Genomic DNA, 22165 nt, shown 5'->3' with positions numbered 1-22165 from the left:
TTATTTTTTTTTATTAACTTGAGTATTTCTTATATACATTTCAAGTGTTATTCCCTTTCGCGGTTTCCGGGCAAACATCCCCCTCCCCCCTCCCCTTCCTTATGGGTGTCCCCCTCCCAACCCTCCCCCCATTGCCGCCCTCCCCCCATAGTCTAGTTCACTGGGGGTTCAGTCTTAGCAGGACCCAGGGCTTCCCCTTCCACTGGTGCTCTTACTAGGATATTCATTGCTACCTATGGGGTCAGAGTCCAGGGTCAGTCCATGTATAGTATTTAGGTAGTGGCTTAGTCCCTGGAAGCTCTGGTTGCTTGACATTGTTGTACTTTTGGGGTCTCGAGCCCCTTCAAGCTCTTCCAGTTCTTTCTCTGATTCCTTCAACGGGGGACCTATTCTCAGTAGTGGTTTGCTGCTGGCATTCGCCTCTGTATTTGCTGTATTCTGGCTGTGTCTCTCAGGAGCGATATACATCCGGCTCCTGTCGGTCTGCACTTCTTTGCTTCATCCATCTTGTCCAATTGGGTGGCTGTATATGTATGGGCCACCTGTGGGGCAGGCTCTGAATGGGTGTTCCTTCAGTCTCTGTTTTAATCTTTGCCTCTCCCTTCCCAGCCAAGGGTATTCTTTTTCCTCATTTAAAGAAGGAGTGAAGCATTCACATTTTGATCATCTGTCTTGAGTTTCCTTTGTTCTAGGGATCTAGGGTAATTCAAGCATTTGGGCTAATAGCCACTTATCAATGAGTGCATACCATGTATGTCTTTCTGTGATTGGGTTAGCTCACTCAGGATGATATTTTCCAGTTCCAACCATTTGCCTACGAATTTCATAAACTCGTTGTTTTTGATAGCTGAGTAATATTCCATTGTGTAGATGTACCACATTTTCTGTATCCATTCCTCTGTTGAAGGGCATCTGGGTTCTTTCCAGTTTCTGGCTATTATAAATAAGGCTGCGATGAACATAGTGGAGCACGTGTCTCTTTTATATGTTGAGGCATCTTTTGGGTATATGCCCAAGAGAGGTATAACTGGATCCTCAGGCAGTTCAATGTCCAATTTTCTGAGGAACCTCCAGACTGATTTCCAGAATGGTTTTACCAGTCTGCAATCCCACCAACAATGGAGGAGTGTTCCTCTTTCTCCACATCCTCGCCAGCATCTGCTGTCACCTGAGTTTTTGATCTTAGCCATTCTCACTGGTGTGAGGTGAAATCTCAGGGTTGTTTTGATTTGCATTTCCCTTATGACTAAAGATGTTGAACATTTCTTTAGGTGTTTCTCAGCCATTCGGCATTCCTCAGCTGTGAATTCTTTGTTTAGCTCTGAACCCCATTTTTTAATAGGGTTATTTGTTTCCCTGTGGTCTAACTTCTTGAGTTCTTTGTATATTTTGGATATAAGGCCTCTATCTGTTGTAGGATTGGTAAAGATCTTTTCCCAATCTGTTGGTTGCCGTTTTGTCCTAACCACAGTGTCCTTTGCCTTACAGAAGCTTTGCAGTTTTATGAGATCCCATTTGTCGATTCTTGATCTTAGAGCATAAGCCATTGGTGTTTTGTTCAGGAAATTTTTTCCAGTGCCCATGTGTTCCAGATGCTTCCCTAGTTTTTCTTCTATTAGTTTGAGTGTGTCTGGTTTGATGTGGAGGTCCTTGATCCACTTGGACTTAAGCTTTGTACAAGGTGATAAGCATGGATCAATCTGCATTCTTCTACATGTTGCCCTCCAGTTGAACCAGCACCATTTGCTGAAAATAATATGCCACATTTTTTTCTGTATCCATTCCACTGTTGAAGGACACCTGGGTTCTTTCCAGCTTCTGGCTATTATAAATAAGGCTACTCTGAGCAGAGTGGAGCATGTGCCCTGGTTATATGTTGGCGCATCTTTTGGGTATATGCCCAGGAGTGGTATAACTAGGTCCTCAGGTAGCACTATGTGCAGTTTTCTGAGGAACTGCCAGACTGATTTCCAGAATGGTTGTACCAGATTGCAATCCCGCCAACAACAGAGGAACGTTTCTATTTCTCCACATCCTTGCCAGCATCTGCTGTCACCTGAGTTTTTGATCTTAGCCATTTTGAATGGTATGAGGTGAAATCTCAGGGTTGTTTTGATTTGCATTTCCCTTTTGACTAAGGATGTTGAACATTTCTTTAGGTGCTTCTCAGCCATTCGGGATTCCTCAGCTGAAAACTCTTTGTTTAGCTCTGTACCCCAGTTTTTGATTCTCTGGCAACTAACTTCTTGAGTTCTTTGTATATTATTAGCCGTCTATCAGATGTAGGATTGGTAAAGATCCTTTCCCAATCTGTTGGTGGCTGTTTTGTCCTAATGACAGCGTCCTTTGCTTTGCAGTTTTATGAGGTCCCATTTGTAGATTCTTGATCTTAGAGCATAAGCCATTGGTGTTTTGTTCAGGAAAGTTTCCCCTGAGCCTGTGTGTTCAAGCCTCTTCCCCACTTTTTCATCTACTAGTTTTAGTGTATCTGGTTTTATGTGAAGGTCTGGAGCTTTGTACAGGGAGATGAGAATGGATCAATTTGCATTCTTCTACATGCTGACCTCCAGTTGAAACAGCACCAATTGTTGAAAAATGCTATCTTTTTTCCATTAGATGGTTTTATCTCCTTTGTTAAAGATCAAGTGACCATAGGTGTGTGGGTTCATTTCTGGGTCTTCAATTCTATTCTATTGATCTACCTGCCTGTCTCTGTACCAATGCCAAGCAATACAATGGCATGATTGTTCTGTAATACAACTTGAGATAGGGATGGTGATTCCCCCAGAAGTTCTTTTATTGTTGAGAACAGTTTTCGCTATCCTGGGTTTTTTGCTTTTCCAAATAATTTGCAAATTGCCTTTTCTATTTGGATGGGGATTGCACTGAATCTGTAGATTGCTTTCTGCAAGGTGGCTCTTTTTACTATATTAATCTTGCCAATCCATGAGCATGGGAGGTCTTTCAATCTTCTGAGGTTGTTTTTCTTCATCCCTTCAGGATGTATCAGGAAGCCAGGGAGGGAACAATGACAACTTTGGATGACAACCTTACCTGTGTAGAGCTTGTGGCCCCCATGAACTAGGAGTATCAGAAGTCACCTCTGGCAGAGCACAGCAGCTTCCCCAAGAGAGACTAAGCAGAAAGAACAAGAAAATGAAGAGGACACACAGGGGAAGGAAAAGGCTAAGAATCACAACACTTCCACTCACAAGACCCATTTTCAGTAAAATACAACTTGATTCTTCAGAACCTGTGTCCAGCAACCTTATCCTGTAATCTGTGTCATGCCCCTCAGAAACACTTTATAATCTCGAATGTTTAAGAAAAAAATTCCAGCATTTGGAAGATGTCAGAGAAGGCTAAGAAGTGTAAGACATAGATCTTTGGTCCATTTTTAGGATGAGGTAAGCTAGAGTTTATTGGAATTAAAGACAAGTGGCTAGCCTCTCTTTGTTTCAGTAATTTACAAGAGGTAGGCCTAGTCCCTTAGCCAGGACAGTGAAACAAGCAATCAGAAGAGGCTTTCATCATAGAACAATGAGATAGGGGTCCTAAAGGAATGCAAGTCCTTTAGGGCTATAGGAGAAGAGAACCAGAATGTCACTCTGTAGGCTTTTAAAAGGCCACTGTCCTGTGCCAAGTCAGCACCTTGGTCATTAATGCCTTTTCTCTATGCCAGCATTCCCTTTCAGCAGAATTTTAGATTTAAAACTACTCAGTTATTACTAGTCTCTGAATTTGTTGTCATCTTATCTCCAAAAGTAGTTGAAGGACCTTCAATAGACACAGTGTATTCAAGGTCGTATGGGCTATATGAGACACTATCTTAAGACAAAACACGATACCAAAAATTAAGGGTAGGGTAGAGAGATGGCTCACTCAGCCACATGCTTACCCTGTGGTGTTTAAACCCCAAACCCCACATTAAAAATGATAGGTGTGACTGGACAAAGATGATACTAACCCTTGGAGGCAGAGGCAGGTGGATTTCTGTGAGTTCCAGGACAGCCTGGTTTACAATGCCAGTTCCAGGACAGTCAAGGCCTCACAGTGAAACTATGTCTTGGCCCGGCAGTCGTGGTGAAGCCTTTAATTACAGCACTAGAGATACAGAAGCAGACGAGTTTGAGGTTAATATTGGCTGCATAAAATCAGAAAAATGACAAAAACAAATTTTTTAAAAGGTGTACAGACATGAAGGACCATAGGATTGTCCTCTGACCTACACTCCCTACAACCTCACAACACATTCACACAGGAATAGGCACACACATTAACATTACAGAGAAAGAAAACCAGAAAAAGGAAAGCCTCATAAATGAAAGTGAGCATACATATTCCTGTTTATATTTTTTAACAAGATTTTTATTAAATATATGAGTACACTGTCTCTCCCTGCAGACTACCAGAAGAGAACATTGCATCCCATTATGGATGGTTGTGAGCCATCATGTGGTGGCTGGGAATTGAATTCAGGACCCCTGCTAGAGCAGTCAGTGCTTCTAAGACTTGAACCGTCCCTCCAGCCCTTATATCTCATTTTTAAAGTCTTCTTTTAACTTGTATTTGTTTATTATTTTTATGTGTGGGTATTTTACCTGCATGTATGTCTCTGCACTACATGCACAAAATTCCTAGTGGAGGTCGGAGAGGGCTTCGGCTTCCCAAGGACTGGAAAAACAGACATTTGTGAGCTTCTGTGTGATACTGGGAAATGAATCTCAGTCCTCTGGAGGAGCACCTGGCTGCTATTAACTGCTTTCACGTCTTTCCAGCCTGGTTGTCTTTTGAGCAATGTAACAAAATGGTAAGGCTTAGTAATGCTGGAGACAGATGTTAAGTTCCTCTCTGCACATAGATACAGGTTGTTATGCCTATTCTTAAGGGATGAACACGTGCAGGATTTTGTGTTGTCTAGATGGACAAATTATGTCTTATCAATTGGATCAGAGGATACTGTGTGATGTGTTCTTTCCTGTGATGACTTTATTGAGTTCAAGAGAGTGTATGGTGGCTGGATGTACCAGGCCTGCCACAGAATTGGGATGTGTATGCCTGGTGTTGTGGAAACCAGCCAAGAGAGCTGTGAGTGAGGGTGGGGTGGCCTGACAGGGTGCTGTGTTGGAATGGCTCCCAGACAGTGGGTCAGAAAGATGGGAGCAGCGTGGAGCCGCTGAAATAAATTAGCGAGAATTCCAATGGCAAGCCAGAGCCAGAACTAGTGAGAAAGCATGAACACCAGGGTATGCAATTTGGTTCCCCCATTGTTGTTGTTGCTGCTGCTGCTGCTGTTGTGTTTGGTTAGGTTTGGTTTTTTTGGAGGGGGGTTGTCATTTTATTGGATTTTTTTATTTACATTTCAAATGTTATTCCTTTTCCCAGTTTCCTGTCCATAAACCTATCCCCCATCCCCTGCTTCTATGAGGGTGCTTCCCCACCCAACCCTGCACCCCTTCCCGCCACCCTGCCCTCTGACATTCCCCTATACTGGAGCAGGTGATGGGTTTTCAGTCTTGGCAGGACCAAGGGCTTCTCCTCCCATTGGTGCCCAATAAGGCTATCCTCTGCTACATATGCAGCTAGAGATATGGGTCTGTCTTTGTGTACTCTTTGGATGGTGGTTTAGTCCCTAGGAGCTCTGGTTGGTTGGTATTGTTGTTCTTATGGGGTTGCAAGCCCCTTCAGCTCTCTCAATTCTTTCTCTAATTCTCAGTTCAATGGTTGGCTGGTAGCATCTGCCTCAGTATCCACCTCTAGCAAAGCCTCTCAGGAGACAGCTATATTGGTCTCCTGTCAGCATGCACTTTTTGGCATCCGCAATACTGTCTGGGTTTGGTGGCTCTATGTATATGGGCTGGATCACCAGGTGGGGAAGTCTCTGGATGGTCTTTCCTTCAGCCTCTGCTCCAAACTTCATCTCCGTATTTCCCCCTATGTATATTTTTGATCCCCCTTCTAAGAAGGACTGAAGCATTTACATGTTGTTCATCCTTCTTCTTGAGCTTCATGTGGTCTGTGGATTGTATGTTGGGTAATCTGAGCTTTTGGGCTAATATCCACTTTCAGTGAGTGCATATTATGTGTGGTTTTTTGTTTGCTTTTTGTGATTGGGCTACCTCACTCAGGATGATATTTTCTAGTTCCATCCATCTTCCTATGAATTTCATAAAGTCATTGTCTGGGTCTTCTATTCCATTGTTGACCTGGCTCTTTCTGTACCAATACCATGTGGGGTTTTTTTATCACTATTACTCTGTTCTATAGGATGACTCAGGGATGGTGATTCCCTTAGAGGATTTTATTGTTAAGAATTGTTTTCAATATTGTTTTTATTTCATATAAAATTAAGAATTGTTCTTTTCATGTTTTTAAAGAATTGTGTTGTAATTTTGATGGAGATTCCATTGAATGTGTAAATTGCTTTTGGCAGGATGACCATTTTTACTGTTAATCCTACCAATCCATGAACATGGGAGATCTCTCCATTTCCTGAGATCTTTGATTATTTTCTTAAGAGATTTGAATTTCTTGTCATAATGATCTTTCACTTGTTTAGAGTTACCCCAAGATATTTTTATGTTATTTGTGACTATTGTGAAGGATGTTGTTTTCCTATTTTCATTCTTAGCCCATTTATCATTTGTATAAAGAAAGACTACTAATTAGTGAGTTAATTTTATATCCAGCCACCTTGCTAAAGTTGTCTATCAGCTGTAGAAGTTCTCTGGTAGAATTTTGGGGGTTGCTTATATATACAATCATATCAGAAAATAGAATTACCTTGACTTCCTCTTTGCCAATTTGTATTCCCTTGATCTTTTTGTTCTCTCATTGCTCTAGCTAGAATTTCAAGTACTATATTGAATAGATAAGAGAAGAGTGTGCAGCCTTGTCCCTGATTTTAGTGGGATTGCTTCAATTCTCTCCATTTGATTTGATATTGGCTGTTGGTTTGCTGTATATTATTCTTTTTTTTATTAACTTGAGTATTTCTTATATACATTTCGAGTGTTATTCCCTTTCCCGGTATCCGGGCAAACATCCCCCTCCCCCCTCCCCTTCCTTATGGGTGTTCCCCTCCCAACCCTCCCCCCATTGCCGCCCTCCCCCCACCAGTCTAGTTCACTGGGGGTTCAGTCTTAGCAGGACCCAGGGCTTCTCCTTCCACTGGTGCTCTTACTAGGATATTCATTGCTACCTATGAGGTCAGAGTCCAGGGTCAGTCCATGTATAGTCTTTAGGTAGTGGCTTAGTCCCTGGAAGCTCTGGTTGCTTAGCATTGTTGTACCTATGGGGTCTCGAGCCCCTTCAAGATCTTCCAGTTCTTTCTCTGATTCCTTCAACGGGGGTCCTATTCTCAGTTCAGTGGGTTGCTTCTCGCATTCGCCTCTGTATTTGCTGTATTCTGGCTGTGTCTCTCAAGAGTGATCTACGTCCGGCTCCTGTCAGTCTGCACTTCTTTGCTTCATCCATCTTGTCTAATTGGGTGGCTGGATATGTATGGGCCACATGTGGGGCAGGCTCTGAATGGGTGTTCCTTCTGTGTCTGTTTTAATCTTTGCCTCTCTATTCCCTGCCAAGGGTATTCTTGTTCCCCTTTTAAAGAAGGAGTGAAGCATTCACATTTTGATCATCCGTCTTGAGTTTCATTTGTTCTAGGCATCTAGGGTAATTCAAGCATTTGGGCTAATAGCCACTTATCAATGAGTGCATACCATGTATGTCTTTCTGTGATTGGGTTAGCTCACTCAGGATGATGTTTTCCAGTTCCAACCATTTGCCTACGAATTTCATAAAGTCATTGTTTTTGATAGCTGAGTAATATTCCATTGTGTAGATGTACCACATTTTCTGTATCCATTCCTCTGTTGAAGGACATCTGGGTTCTTTCCATTTTCTGGCTATTATAAATAAGGCTGCAATGAACATAGTGGAGCACGTGTCTTTTTTATATGTTGGGGCATCTTTTGGGTATATGCCCAAGAGAGGTAGAGCTGGATCCTCAGGCAGTTCAATGTCCAATTTTCTGAGGATCCTCCAGGCTGATTTCCAGAATGGTTGTACCAATCTGCAATCCCACCAACAACGGAGGACTGTTCCTCTTTCTCCACATCCTCGCCAGCATCTGTTGTCCCCTGAGTTTTTGATCATAGCCATTCTCACTGGTGTGAGGTGAAATCTCAGGGTTGTTTTGATTTGCATTTACCTTATGACTAAAGATGTTGAACATGTCTTTAGGTGTTTCTCAGCCATTTGGCATTCCTCAGCTGTGAATTCTTTGTTTAGCTCTGAACCCCATTTTTTAATAGGGTTGTTTCCCTGCGGTCTAACTTCTTGAGTTCTTTGTATATTTTGGATATAAGGCCTCTATCTGTTGTAGGGTTGGTAAAGATCTTTTCCCAATCTGTTGGTTGCCGTTTTGTCCTAACCACAGTGTCCTTTGCCTTACAGAAGCTTTGCAGTTTTATGAGATCCCATTTGTCAATTCTTGATCTCAGAGCATAAGCCATTGGTGTTTTGTTCAGGAAATTTTTTCCAGTGCCCATGTGTTCCAGATGCTTCCCTAGTTTTTCTTCTATTAGTTTGAGTGTGTCTGGTTTGATGTGGAGGTCCTTGATCCACTTCGACTTAAGCTTTGTACAGGGTGATAAGCATGGATCGATCTGCATTCTTCTACATGTTGCCCTCCAGTTGAACCAGCACCATTTGCTGAAAATGCTATCTTTTTTCCATTGGATGGTTTTGGCTCCTTTGTCAAAAATCAAGTGACCATAGGTGTGTGGGTTCATTTCTGGGTCTTCAATTCTATTCCATTGGTCTATCTGTCTGTCTCTGTACCAATACCATGCAGTTTTTATCACTATTGCTCTGTAATACTGCTTGAGTTCAGGGATAGTGATTCCCCCTGAAGTCCTTTTATTGTTGAGGATAGCTTTAGCTATCCTGGGTTTTTTGTTATTCCAGATGAATTTGCAAATTGTTCTGTCTAACTCTTTGAAGAATTGGATTGGTATTTTGATGGGGATTGCATTGAATCTGTAGATTGCTTTTGGTAAAATGGCCATTTTTACTATATTAATCCTGCCAATCCATGAGCATGGGAGATCTTTCCATCTTCTGAGGTCTTCTTCAATTTCTTTCTTCAGTGTCTTGAAGTTCTTATTGTACAGATCTTTTACTTGCTTGGTTAAAGTCACACCGAGGTACTTTATATTATTTGGGTCTATTATGAAGGGTGTCGTTTCCCTAATTTCTTTCTCGGCTTGTTTCTCTTTTGTATAGAGGAAGGCAACTGATTTATTTGAGTTAATTTTATACCCAGCCACTTTGCTGAAGTTGTTTATCAGCTTTAGTAGTTCTCTGGTGGAACTTTTGGGATCACTTAAATATACTATCATATCATCTGCAAATAGTGATATTTTGACCTCTTCTTTTCCGATCTGTATCCCTTTGATCTCCTTTTGTTGTCTGATTGCTCTGGCTAGAACTTCAAGAACTATATTGAATAAGTAGGGAGAGAGTGGGCAGCCTTGTCTAGTCCCTGATTTTAGTGGGATTGCTTCAAGTTTCTCTCCATTTAGTTTAATGTTAGCAACTGGTTTGCTGTATATGGCTTTTACTATGTTTAGGTATGGGCCTTGAATTCCTATTCTTTCCAGGACTTTTATCATGAAGGGGTGTTGAATTTTGTCAAATGCTTTCTCAGCATCTAATGAAATGATCATGTGGTTCTGTTCTTTCAGTTTGTTTATATAATGGATCACGTTGATGGTTTTCCGTATATTAAACCATCCCTGCATGCCTGGGATGAAGCCTACTTGATCATGGTGGATGATTGTTTTGATGTGCTCTTGAATTCGGTTTGCCAGAATTTTATTGAGTATTTTTGTGTCGATATTCATAAGGGAAATTGGTCTGAAGTTCTCTTTCTTTGTTGTGTCTTTGTGTGGTTTAGGTATAAGAGTAATTGTAGATTCGTAGAAGGAATTCGGTAGGGCTCCATCTGTTTCAATTTTGTGGAATAGTTTGGATAATATTGGTATGAGGTCTTCTATGAAGGTTTGATAGAATTCTGCACTAAACCCATCTGGACCTGGGCTCTTTTTGGTTGGGAGACCTTTAATGACTGCTTCTATTTCCTTAGGAGTTATGGGGTTGTTTAACTGGTTTATCTGTTCCTGATTTAACTTTGATACCTGGTATCTGTCTAGGAAATTGTCCATTTCCTGAAGATTTTCAAATTTTGTTGAATATAGGTTTTTATAGTAAGATCTGATGATTTTTTGAATTTCCTCTGAATCTGTAGTTATGTCTCCCTTTTCATTTCTGATTTTGTTAATTTGGACGCACTCTCTGTGTCCTCTTGTTAGTCTGGCTAAGGGTTTATCTATCTTGTTGATTTTCTCAAAGAACCAACTTTTGGTCCTGTTGATTCTTTCTATGGTCCTTTTTGTTTCTACTTGGTTGATTTCAGCTCTGAGTTTGATTATTTCCTGCCTTCTACTCCTCCTGGGTGTATTTGCTTCTTTTTGTTCTAGAGCTTTTAGGTGTGCTGTCAAGCTGCTGACATATGCTCTTTCCTGTTTCTTTCTGCAGGCACTCAGCGCTATGAGTTTTCCTCTTAGCACAGCTTTCATTGTGTCCCATAAGTTTGAGTATGTTGTATCTTCATTTTCATTAAATTCTAAAAAGTTTTTAATTTCTTTCTTTATTTCTTCCTTGACCAGGTTATCATTGAGTAGAGCATTGTTCAATTTCCACGTATATGTGGGCATTCTTCCCTTATTGTTATTGAAGACCAGTTTTAGGCCGTGGTGGTCCGATAGCACGCATGGGATTATTTCTATCTTTCTGTACCTGTTGAGGCCCGTTTTTTGACCAATTATATGGTCAATTTTGGAGAAAGTACCATGAGGAGCTGAGAAGAAGGTATATCCTTTTGCTTTAGGATAGAATGTTCTATAAATATCCGTTAAGTCCATTTGGCTCATGACTTCTCTTAGTCTGTTGACATCACTGTTTAATTTCTGTTTCCATGATCTGTCCATTGATGAGAGTGGGGTGTTGAAATCTCCCACTATTATTGTGTGAGGTGCAATGTGTGTTTTGAGCTTTAGTAAGGTTTCTTTTACGTATGTAGGTGCCCTTGTATTTGGGGCATAGATATTTAGGATTGAGAGTTCATCTTGGTGGATTTTTCCTTTGATGAATATGAAGTGTCCTTCCTTATCTTTTTTGATGACTTTTAGTTGGAAATTGATTTTATTTGATATTAGAATGGCTACTCCAGCTTGCTTCTTCTGACCATTTGCTTGGAAAGTTGTTTTCCAGCCTTTCACTCTGAGGTAGTGTCTGTCTTTGTCTCTGAGGTGTGTTTCCTGTAGGCAGCAGAATGCAGGGTCCTCGTTGCGTATCCAGTTTGTTAATCTATGTCTTTTTATTGGGGAGTTGAGGCCATTGATATTGAGAGATATTAAGGAATAGTGATTATTGTTTCCCTTTATATTCATATTTGGATGTGAGGTTATGTTTGTGTGCTTTCATTCTCTTTGTTTTGTTGCCAAGACGATTAGTTTCTTGCTTCTTCTAGGGTATAGCTTGCCTCCTTATGTTGGGCTTTACCATTTATTATCCTTTGTAGTGCTGAATTTGTAGAAAGATATTGTGTAAATTTGGTTTTGTCATGGAATATCTTGGTTTCTCCATCAATGTTAATTGAGAGTTTTGCTGGATACAGTAACCTGGGCTGGCATTTGTGTTCTCTTAGGGTCTGTATGACATCAGTCCAGGATCTTCTGGCCTTCATAGTTTCTGGCGAGAAGTCTGGTGTGATTCTGATAGGTCTCCCTTTATATGTTACTTGACCTTTTTCCCTTACTGCTTTTAATATTCTTTCTTTATTTTGTGCGTTTGGTGTTTTGACAATTATGTGACGGGAGGTGTTTCTTTTCTGGTCCAATCTATTTGGAGTTCTGTAGGCTTCTTGTATGCCTATGGGTATCTCTTTTTTTAGGTTAGGGAAGTTTTCTTCTATGATTTTGTTGAAGATATTTACTGGTCCTTTGAGCTGGGAGTCTTCACTCTCTTCTATACCTATTATCCTTAGGTTTGATCTTCTCATTGAGTCCTGGATTTCCTGTATGTTTTGGACCAGTAGCTTTTTCCGCTTTACATTATCTTTGACAGTTGAGTCAATGATTTCTATGGAATCTTCTGCTCCTGAGATTCTCTCTTCCATCTCTTGTATTCTGTTGGTGAAGCTTGTATCTACAGCTCCTTGTCTCTTCTTTTGGTTTTCTATATCCAGGGTTGTTTCCATGTGTTCTTTCTTGATTGCTTCTATTTCCATTTTTAATTCCTTCATCTGTTTGATTGTGTTTTCCTGGAATTCTTTCAGGGATTTTTGCCATTCCTCTCTGTAGGCCTCTACTTGTTTATTAATGATTTCCTGTGTTTCCCTAAGTGTGTTCATGTCTTTCTTGAAGTCCTCCAGCATCATGATCAAATATGATTTTGAAACTAGATCTTGCTTTTCTGGTGTGTTTGGATATTCCATGTTTGTTTTGGCGGGAGAATTGGGCTCCGATGATGGCATGCAGTCTTGGTTTCTGTTGCTTGGGTTCCTGCGCTTGCCTCTCGCCATCAGATTATCTCTAGTGTTACTTTGTTCTGCTATTTCTGACAGTGGCTAGACTGACCTATAAGCCTGTGTGTCAGGAGTGCTGTAGACCTGTTTTCCTCTCTTTCAGTCAGTTATGGGGACAGTGTGATCTGCTTTCCGGCGTGTAGTTTTTCCTCTCTACAGGTCTTCAGCTGTTCCTGTGGGCCTGTGTCTTGAGTTCACCAGGCAGCTTTCTTGCAGCAGAAAATTTGGTCTTACCTGTGGTCCCGAGGCTCAGGTTCGCTCGTGGGGTGCTGCCCAGGGGCTCTCTGCAGCGGCAGCAACCAGGAAGACCTGTGCCGCCCCTTCCGGGAGCTTCAGTGCACCAGGGTTCCAGATGGTCTTTGGCTTTTTCCTCTGGCGTCTGAGATGTGTGTGCAGGGAGCAGTCTCTTCTGGTTTCCCAGGCTTGTCTGCCTCTCTGAAGGTTTAGCTCTCCCTCCCACGGGATTTGGGTGCAGAGAACTGTTTATCCGGTCTGTTTCTTTCAGGTTCCGGCGGTGTCTCAGGCGCAGAAGTCCTGCCGCTCCTGGGCCCTCCCCCACGGGAGCCCAGAGGCCTTATACAGTTTCCTCTTGGGCCAGGGATGTGGGCAGGGGTGAGCAGTGTTGGTGGTCTCTTCCGCTCTGCAGCCTCAGGAGTGCCCACCTGACCAGGTGGTTGGGTCTCTCTCTCACCGGGTCTGGGAGCAGAGAGCTGCTGCGGGCCGGGATCCGCGGGTGTGGGACTTCCGGTAAACACAGACCGTGCCTCCTAGAGAAATTCTGCTTCCGTGTGTCCCAAGCTCACCAGGCAGCTTTCTTGCAGCAGAAAATTTGGTCTTACCTGTGGTCCCGAGGCTCAGGTTCGCTCGTGGGGTGCTGCCCAGGGGCTTTCTGCAGCGGCAGCAACCAGGGAGACCTGTGCCGCCCCTTCCGGGAGCTTCAGTGCACCAGGGTTCCAGATGGTCTTTGGCTTTTTCCTCTGGCGTCCGAGATGTGTGTGCAGGGAGCAGTCTCTTCTGGTTTCCCAGGCTTGTCTGCCTCTCTGAAGGTTTAGCTCTCCCTCCCACGGGATTTGGGTGCAGAGAACTGTTTATCCGGTCTGTTTCTTTCAGGTTCCGGCGGTGTCTCAGGCGCAGACGTCCTGCCGCTCCTGGGCCCCATGTGTTCTTTCTTGATTGCTTCTATTTCCATTTTTAATTCCTTCAACTGTTCGGTTGTGTTTTCCTGGAATTCTTTCAGGGATTTTTGCGATTCCTCTCTGTAGGCTTCTACTTGTTCTCTAAGGGAGTTCTTCACGTCTTTCTTGAAGTCCTCCAGCATCATGATCAAATATGATTTTGAAACTAGATCTTGCTTTTCTGGTGTGTTTGGATATTCCATGTTTGTTTTGGTGGGAGAATTGGGCTTCGATCTTGCCATGTAGTCTTGGTTTCTGTTGCTTGGGTTCCTGCACTTGCCTCTCGCCATCAGATTATCTCTAGTGTTACTTTGTTCTGCTATTTCTGACAGTGGCTAGACTGTCCTATAAGCCTGTGTGTCAGGAGTGCTGTAGACCTGTTTTCCTCTCTTTCAGTCAGTTATGGGGACAGAGTGTTCTGCTTTTGGGCGTGTAGTTTTTCCTCTCTACAGGTCTTCAGCTGTTCCTGTGGGCCTGTGTCTTGAGTTCACCAGGCAGCTTTCTTGCAGCAGAAAAGTTGGTCTTACCTGTGGTCCCGAGGCTCAAGTTTGCTCGAGGGGTGCTGCCCACGGGCTCTCTGCGGCGGCAGCAACCAGGAAGACCTGTGCCGCCCCTTCCGGGAGCTTCAGTGCACCAGGGTTCCAGATGGCCTTTGGTGTTTTCCTCTGGCGTCCGAGATGTGTGCACAGAGAGCAGTCTCTTCTGGTTTCCCAGGCTTGTCTGATATTATTCTTATTATATTAAGCTATAGGCCTTGAATTGCTGACTTTTCCAATACTTTAAACATGAGAGAGTGTTGTATTTTGTCAAAGGCTTTACTAGCATCTAATGAGATGATCATGTAATATTGGATTCTGTTGCTTATGGTCTTGTGCTTGCCTCTCACTATCTGGTTATTTCTGTTTTTAACTGGTCTGGGTGTGTCTGTCTGGAGCCTACATCCTGGGCACCTGGGTCTTCTGGTAGGCCTGTGGCCCTGGCTGTAGAAGACCTCCTGGGAGGCCTTCAGACTGTGGGGTCTTCAGAGGGGCATGCACACTGCTTATTTCTTACTCTGACTACAGCTGTTCTGCTGGAAGGCCTTCACATGGTGGGGTCTCCAAAACAGCAGAGAAGCTGATGATCTGCTCTGGCAGAAACCATAGGCAAGAAAACCACTCCCAATTTCTAAACTTTGATAGCACAACACAGGCCAGTGAATGTTTCTTGGCTATGTGTCTTTTGAGGCATCTGGGAATGGAGCAGCTACTCCTCAAATTCTCTCATAAATAAAAAAAACAGGACCTGTGTAAACAAGCACAAGAATAAATTTCATTAAAAACAATAGATTTGTCTGTTCAAAGAACACTGCTCTTCTGATTGTACTTTCCACAGTTGACTCTTACTCACCTGTGTGCAAGACAGACAGACAAACAGACACACACACACACACACACACATACACACACACACACACAAACATGAACTAAATGCAATTGCTCCTCCCAGAATGCAAGCAAACACTGTCAAGACTTAGCCTAGCAAGTGTAGCATCCCAGGAATAAGGAGACTGAAACTAGAGATGGGATGGTGAATTCTAGGTAGACAGGAGTGGTGATGATAAGAACCTGGACTCCAAATGCAAAAGGTTCCTGCCTTCCCCTCTGCTACCTTAAAGCTCAGGGTTTGGCAGGTTTTCTTGTTAAAGGATTGGTGGGAATTTTTTCTCGTAGGGTAGGGCCCGACCATTCTCCTACCTTGGAGCTAAGAATGACCTTTACAGCTACTAGAAAACCAACAGTTATGGCCCTTAGGGAGTCTGTGGGTTAGGGCTGGCCTTAGAAGCTCCTCAGTCCTGGCATCTGGCCACTTTCTTGCCTTGAGGATTTACAAAGTATACAAAGTTTACAAAGGGAATGTTTTCCTTGTCACCTGAATTGGTGTTGTGTTTCTGCTCAAATGGAAGGGTATCCTGGGACTCCCACACACAGGAGCCAAGCAGTTCTGAAGTGGGACAGTATCCCAAGGGAAGGGTATCCTGAGACATGGGATCACAGATCACAGGAACCTTACAGCTCTAAAAGGAAGCTTCCTCAGCAGAGGATTGTAGCTTCCAGGGGAGAGTATCTCCAGGTGAGCTGAGGAGCTGAAGAGCCTCGGCCCAGCTCCTTTTTCTTCCTCTCTGCCTCTTCTTTCTTTGCTCCCTTGCTTCACAGCTTCTTCTGATGAGACCATAAAATCTCACAAAGGAGATTTAGTGAAGGGAAAAATCCAGTAAGAGGATTGACGAATCCAGGGATGCCTGCCCTCTGCTCCTTGAGTGAACAGCAGGAACTGGACAAAGGAGCAGTGCTTATGAAGGATTTCTTCCAGGCAGAGAATTCCAGAGTGGGGATTGGTGGGATTTCAAGTTCTGAGCTTGGGATGACAGGAGGTGATCAGGGATTGGTGGGTATTCCTGTTCAGGGATTGGTGGGATTTTATAGGAAGCTCGGGGAGTGGTGGCTTTTTTCACCTCCTTTTCCCTACATCAGGCCCATGGGTTAAGGGTAGGATGTCCTTCCCAGTTGTACATGACTATTGCTGAGATGCCATCTCTGTGGTGGAACAGTGTCCAAAGAGAAAGGAGACGAGGGAGCTCTGTGGGACTCCTGGGGAGGCTGGAGAGGAGGAGCTGCCACTCTGGACAGCTCCTGAAGTTGTGGAGAGGCATCTCCACTGTGGACAGCTCCTGAGGGGCAGGTACTGATGAGGCAGGGAACGTGGTGTGCCACCACGGACAGCTTTTGCAGCTCCTGTGCCATCTGCAGGCTGAGATGTTCTGTCATCATTTTGACAGGAGATGCTAGGGGTTTTGGTGCATGCAAAGAACAACCTGGACTCCAGGTGCGAATGCCAAGGACCATCTTCCCATTCCCACTTCCACACTAGAACTCTACCTCACTCTTTTTCCTGGTCTGTTGTCCAGATAGCCAGCACTTCACCTCTACAGCCTGCCCCTTGACTTCCAGTTCCAGTCACTTGCACTTCCTGTATCAGACATTCCTTCCATTGCTGCAGAGGATGAGCCTATGCTGGACTGTGGCAACATCACCCGGCCTCACAGCCTTGTCGCCCTTTCAGAAGATCTTGCAGGCTTTGAGGTGTCTAGGTAAGGGGAGGGTACCAACACTGTCACGTTAATGACCAGGACACAGGAAGGACCAGCTTGGGTTGTAAGATGGCGGCAAGGACAACTGACTTTGACTCTAGGAGCCCAGGATTTTCTTCATGGTGTTAAGGGTGGGCCTTCTCTGTCCTTGGCTACCTCTCTTCCCTAAGCCATATAGAGCATGAGCTAGCAAGCCCAGCAACTGCCACAGCAAGTTGTCCAAGGGCAGCAGTACTAAGACTTCTGTCAATTGGTGGGATGAAGGGTGGAGAGGGGGAAAATCCATTCACGATCAATGCATGTAAATGCAGGAAGGTGCAGTGTCTGCTGGATTCTGTGCAGGCACACTGGCCCAGACTAGTCATGGCCACTTGGAAGCAGTGTTTGCCTGGAGTCAAGAATGCAAAGACTGCAGACTAAAGAAATGCTTTGCTAAAGGCTTTCTAGCTCAAATATCTGAGGGTTTTAGCAACTTCTTTCTGAAAACTGCATCTAGTCCAAGTGGTCTCCAAGGGAAGTTAGCAGGGGCTACAGAAAGCAGTCTCCTGGCTGACTCCTGGTTGACTCCAGTGTTGGTGGCAGGATGTGACCTTTGGGACAGGAGCAGGCTTACCTTCCAGATGAAATGAAAAGCTATAGTGCCTGCTTTGCCTACTTGCCTTCAGCGCAGCCTCTGGTTCCCACACGTGCTCCAGTTTCTCCTTTTGAATTTGGAAGGGACCTTACCCTTAAGAGCATAGTGTCCTATTCTTGACATTTCAAGCCTTTTTTCTTTACCCTTCACAGGCCCCTGGAACAATTATGGTCGTGACTGAATGAGCCTGTTCATCCAGGATTGTGCTGCATCCTGATCTCTGACTTTTCTCTTCCTCCTCCTCTGCCTGCCCTTCCTCATCCAGATCCTCAAGAAGTCTTCTACCTGAAGCTGTGGAGTTCTCCACGTTCTGTGCTTCACTTTCATCTCTAGGCAATGTCAGGAATGAAACTTGCTCAGGATTTCTCAGATTCTCAACATCATCGGCACCTTAAAACCTGGCAGATGCTCTCTGTTGCATTCTTTATTGTACCAAGGCTTTCCTCCCCTTGGCTTCTAACTTGATTCTCCCGCGTCTACCTCCCAGTGCTGGAACTATGAATGTGGAGCACCAGGCATATGTCAAGGTGGAGCACCAAATCTGGGCTTTGTGCCTGCAAGGCAAGCACATGGCTACCAGAGACTGGCAAAAACATTCTATACACATCAGATTAAATCCCCATGCTCCACATTCATCATCTATTCTCAGCACTACGTTTTTTTTTAAAACAAAAGCTGGGGGTCTTATTTCAGTCCTGGTAGTGTGTCCCTTAAATCTCAGCACTCCTGCAGCAGAGAGACAGATTCACCTGCATTCAAAGCCTTTCTGATCTACACAGCACATTCCAGGCCATGCAGGGCAACCTAGTAAGATTCTTCAACAAAAACAAAAACAAAAAAACAAAAAACAACAACAAAAAAAACAAAAAAGAGGAAAGAAAGCTAGAATGCTCTCTTCTCTCTTCAATAATACACTCTGTGAAGTAAAAGATATACTCAGAATATACCAAAGGGATGTATATGGTACTGCTGACATCTAACATGTGAAGGAAATAATCATTTTCACAAAAAAGCATATGTGTTGTATTTAGTTAAATAATTCAAAACAACCCTTTCCACAGTAAAAAGCCCTGTAATTCTTCCTTAAGTTCATTTGCTAGTCCTAAATGTTTTAAACAAGAATCGACAAATGGGATCTCATAAAACTGCAAAGCTTCTGTAAGGCAAAGGACACTGTGGTTAGGACAAAACGGCAACCAACAGATTGGGAAAAGATCTTTACCAATCCTACAACAGATAGAGGCCTTATATCCAAAATATACAAAGAACTCAAGAAGTTAGACCGCAGGGAGACAAATAACCCTATTAAAAAATGGGGTTCAGAGCTAAACAAAGAATTCACAGCTGAGGAATGCCGAATGGCTGAGAAACACCTAAAGAAATGTTCAACATCTTTAGTCATAAGGAAAATGCAAATCAAAACAACCCTGAGATTTCACCTCACACCAGTGAGAATGGCTAAGATCAAAAACTCAGGTGACAGCAAATGCTGGCGAGGATGTGGAGAAAGAGGAACACTCCTCCATTGTTGGTGGGATTGCATACTGGTACAACCATTCTGGAAATCAGTCTGGAGGTTCCTCAGAAAATTGGACATTGAACTGCCTGAGGATCCAGCTATACCTCTCTTGGGCATATACCCAAAAGATGCCCCAACATATAAAAAAGACACGTGCTCCACTATGTTCATTGCAGCCTTATTTATAATAGCCAGAAGCTGGAAAGAACCCAGATGCCCTTCAACAGAGGAATGGATACAGAAAATGTGGTACATCTACACAATGGAATATTACTCAGCTATCAAAAACAATGACTTTATGAAAATTCGTAGGCAAATGGTTGGAACTGGAAAATATTATCCTGAGTGAGGTAACCCAATCACAGAAAAACACACATGGTATGCACTCATTGATAAGTGGCTATTAGCCCAAATGCTTGAATTACCCTAGATGCCTAGAACAAATGAAACTCAAGACGGATGATCAAAATGTGAATGCTTCACTCCTTCTTTAAAAGGGGAACAAGAATACCCTTGGCAGGGAATAGAGAGGCAAAGATTAAAACAGACACAGAAGGAACACACATTCAGAGCCTGCCCCACATGTGGCCCATACATATACAGCCATCCAATTAGACAAGATGGATGAAGCAAAGAAGTGCAAGCCGACAGGAGCCGGATGTAGATCGCTCCTGAGAGACACAGCCAGAATACAGAAAATACAGAGGCGAATGCCAGCAGCAAACCACTGAACTGAGAACGGGACCCCCGTTGAAGGAATCAGAGAAAGAACTCGAAGAGCTTGAAGGAGCTCGAGACCCCTTATGAACAACAATGCCAAGCAACCAGAGCTTCCAGGGACTAAGCCACTACCTAAAGACTATACATGGACTGACCCTGGACTCTGACCTCATAGATAGCAATGAATATTCTAGTAAGATCACCAGTGTAAGGGGAAGCCCTTGGTCCTGCTAAGACTGAACCCCCAGTGAACGTGATTGTTGGGGGGAGGGCGGCAATGGGGGGAGGATGGGGAGGGGAACACACATAACGAAGGGGAGGGGGAGGGATTAGGGGGATGATTGCCCGGAAACCGGGAAAGGGAATAACACTCGAATGTAAATAAGAAATACTCAAGTTAATAAAAAAAATCAAATGGTAAAATTTGTTGCTAACCACAAAAAAAATTTTTGAATCCACAAATTTTTATAAAGTTTTTGATAAGACTCATTTTCTTGCTTTCTAGCATAGAACTATACAAGCATAAAACAATCAATACTCTATTCTAGGCTGATTAAGTCAAACGGTTATATACTGAAGGAATAATTCTTCCATAGTGAGTCGTTCTGAAGTAAGTACCCACTCAACACAGTCTGTAGAGGTGATTTTAATTAGTGCATAATACCATTAGCTACCTACAAAAGCTGCACAAAATAATTTAAGTTTTTATTTTCATGTATACAAGTATTTCATGACATGTGTCATATGGTAATACTTTAAAAAATATTCTATGCCATTATCATGGAAAATATTTGCAGTATTTAATATTTAACCTTGTCAGGCCTCTGTTTAATTCATTTTGGATTATTGCTCACTTAGAGCACCAGTTAGCTGAATGTTCTTCACATACAGTGTCTTGTTTTGTAATTTTTGTCATATTACCATCCACTTCCCTTAAAATATAACAGTTATAAAATAGTAATTAAGATATATACAGTGTTTGAACTAGAAGTCTCTGGAGTGAGATGGCTTGGATAGTCACAAAGAATGCATAGGAGAATCCTGAATACAATGTATAATGATAAACAAAGTTTCAATATTATATATACATAGATAAAACATTTGCATGATTTATTCCATTTTAATAACCCAATGTTATCTTGACATAACAGATGGCAAATTTAAGGCAAAGTAAATTAGCTTACCCTAAGTTAGAATATTTTAAATGCCAACACTTTTACACACAGAGAGGTTTCCTGTTAATGTCACCTCCTATTAGTCTTCTTATACTTCTGAAGAGTCTCCTCTTTTACACAGCTGGGTTCTATTTGGCTCAAATCAGACCACACTTTCTTGGGCTCCTGCAATCCCTGCAGGCTTTATAAGAGGTGCTTGATTCAGACCTTCTGCCACATACCTGACTATGATGTTATCTTTGTTATATTTCAGAACAAAAATCTGTCTCCATGACAGCACATTGCTAAACCATGGCCTCCCTCATGAGGGTTTCTATCCTTACCAAATTGTGACTAGTACCTACACAATCATTTTAATTAACAGATTACCTTAATAAATGAAAAGAAATTAATTGAAACATTTATTTAAGAAGGAAGACAAATATGTGGGTTCACAATCCAACGTCATGAGTTTCCCCAATGATATAGACAGTTCCAGAAGTTTCTTCTGTCTACTGAACCCCACAGTAGACTTGGTAAATTATGAACTTCTCTTGAATTAGAACTTGCAGCATTGCTAAAAAAATTAAGAAAATTAAGAATGTGTTGGTCAACATATGACCTAAAATATGAAAAGACCTCAAAAACTTGCAAATCATTATTCTAAGAGAGTATTATCACTGGGAAGGCTATGAAAAGAGGAATACATGTTGGCCAGAACTACCTTCTGAGAAGAAGAACTTTCTCAAGACCAACTCTAGCACATCCTAGGTGCATCTGTCTACTTATGATGCATTTTAGTATTTGCCTCGTTTGTCACATACTGTCTTTTTATGCTGAAATATCTATGTACACCATAAAGGTCCAGTCTAGCTTGCTTAAAGTGACCCAGCTGAAAAGGTGAACTTTGGGGAATTTAAATTATACAAAATAGAAATTGATATTCTAATAATAACAGATATACTGTAGTTTATGTTAGATTACACGTACCTAATTATGAAATCCAAATGTATCCATAGGACACAATGTGTTAATCAGACCAAGAGGCTTATTGTAAATTTGAAAAATTAGTAAAATTTTAAGTCTCTAGAGATGTAATATGGCAATATCCTTATTAGGTTTCTTTTGGATCCAGAAGAAAAAGAACAAGTTGTCTTAAACAACCAGATAAAAGTGAGTAGTAC

General features: G+C 42.5%; 1 protein-coding gene across 6 annotated transcripts in view; it reads right to left on the bottom strand.

Annotated features, from left to right (window-relative positions):
• Positions 1-21383: 21383 nt before the first annotated feature.
• Positions 21384-22165, bottom strand: part of Potec (POTE ankyrin domain family, member C) — a 167481-nt gene continuing 166699 nt past the window's right edge. For 4 of the 6 annotated variants that reach the window (XR_015640926.1, XR_015640927.1, XM_087591281.1 and 1 more), the window contains one exon: positions 21391-21558. Coding sequence is in view for 4 of the 6 variants with exons in the window: in XM_087591281.1 (XP_087447407.1) it covers positions 21541-21558 (18 nt within the window). In the remaining 2 variants the exon portion in view is untranslated. 6 annotated transcript variants of the gene reach the window in all.

Source organism: Rattus norvegicus, chromosome 17 (assembly GCF_021556685.1).
Source record: "Rattus norvegicus strain SHRSP/BbbUtx chromosome 17, alternate assembly SHRSP_T2T, whole genome shotgun sequence".
Taxonomy (NCBI): Eukaryota; Metazoa; Chordata; class Mammalia; order Rodentia; family Muridae; genus Rattus; species Rattus norvegicus.
This window is presented reverse-complemented; position numbering and strand designations above follow the sequence as displayed.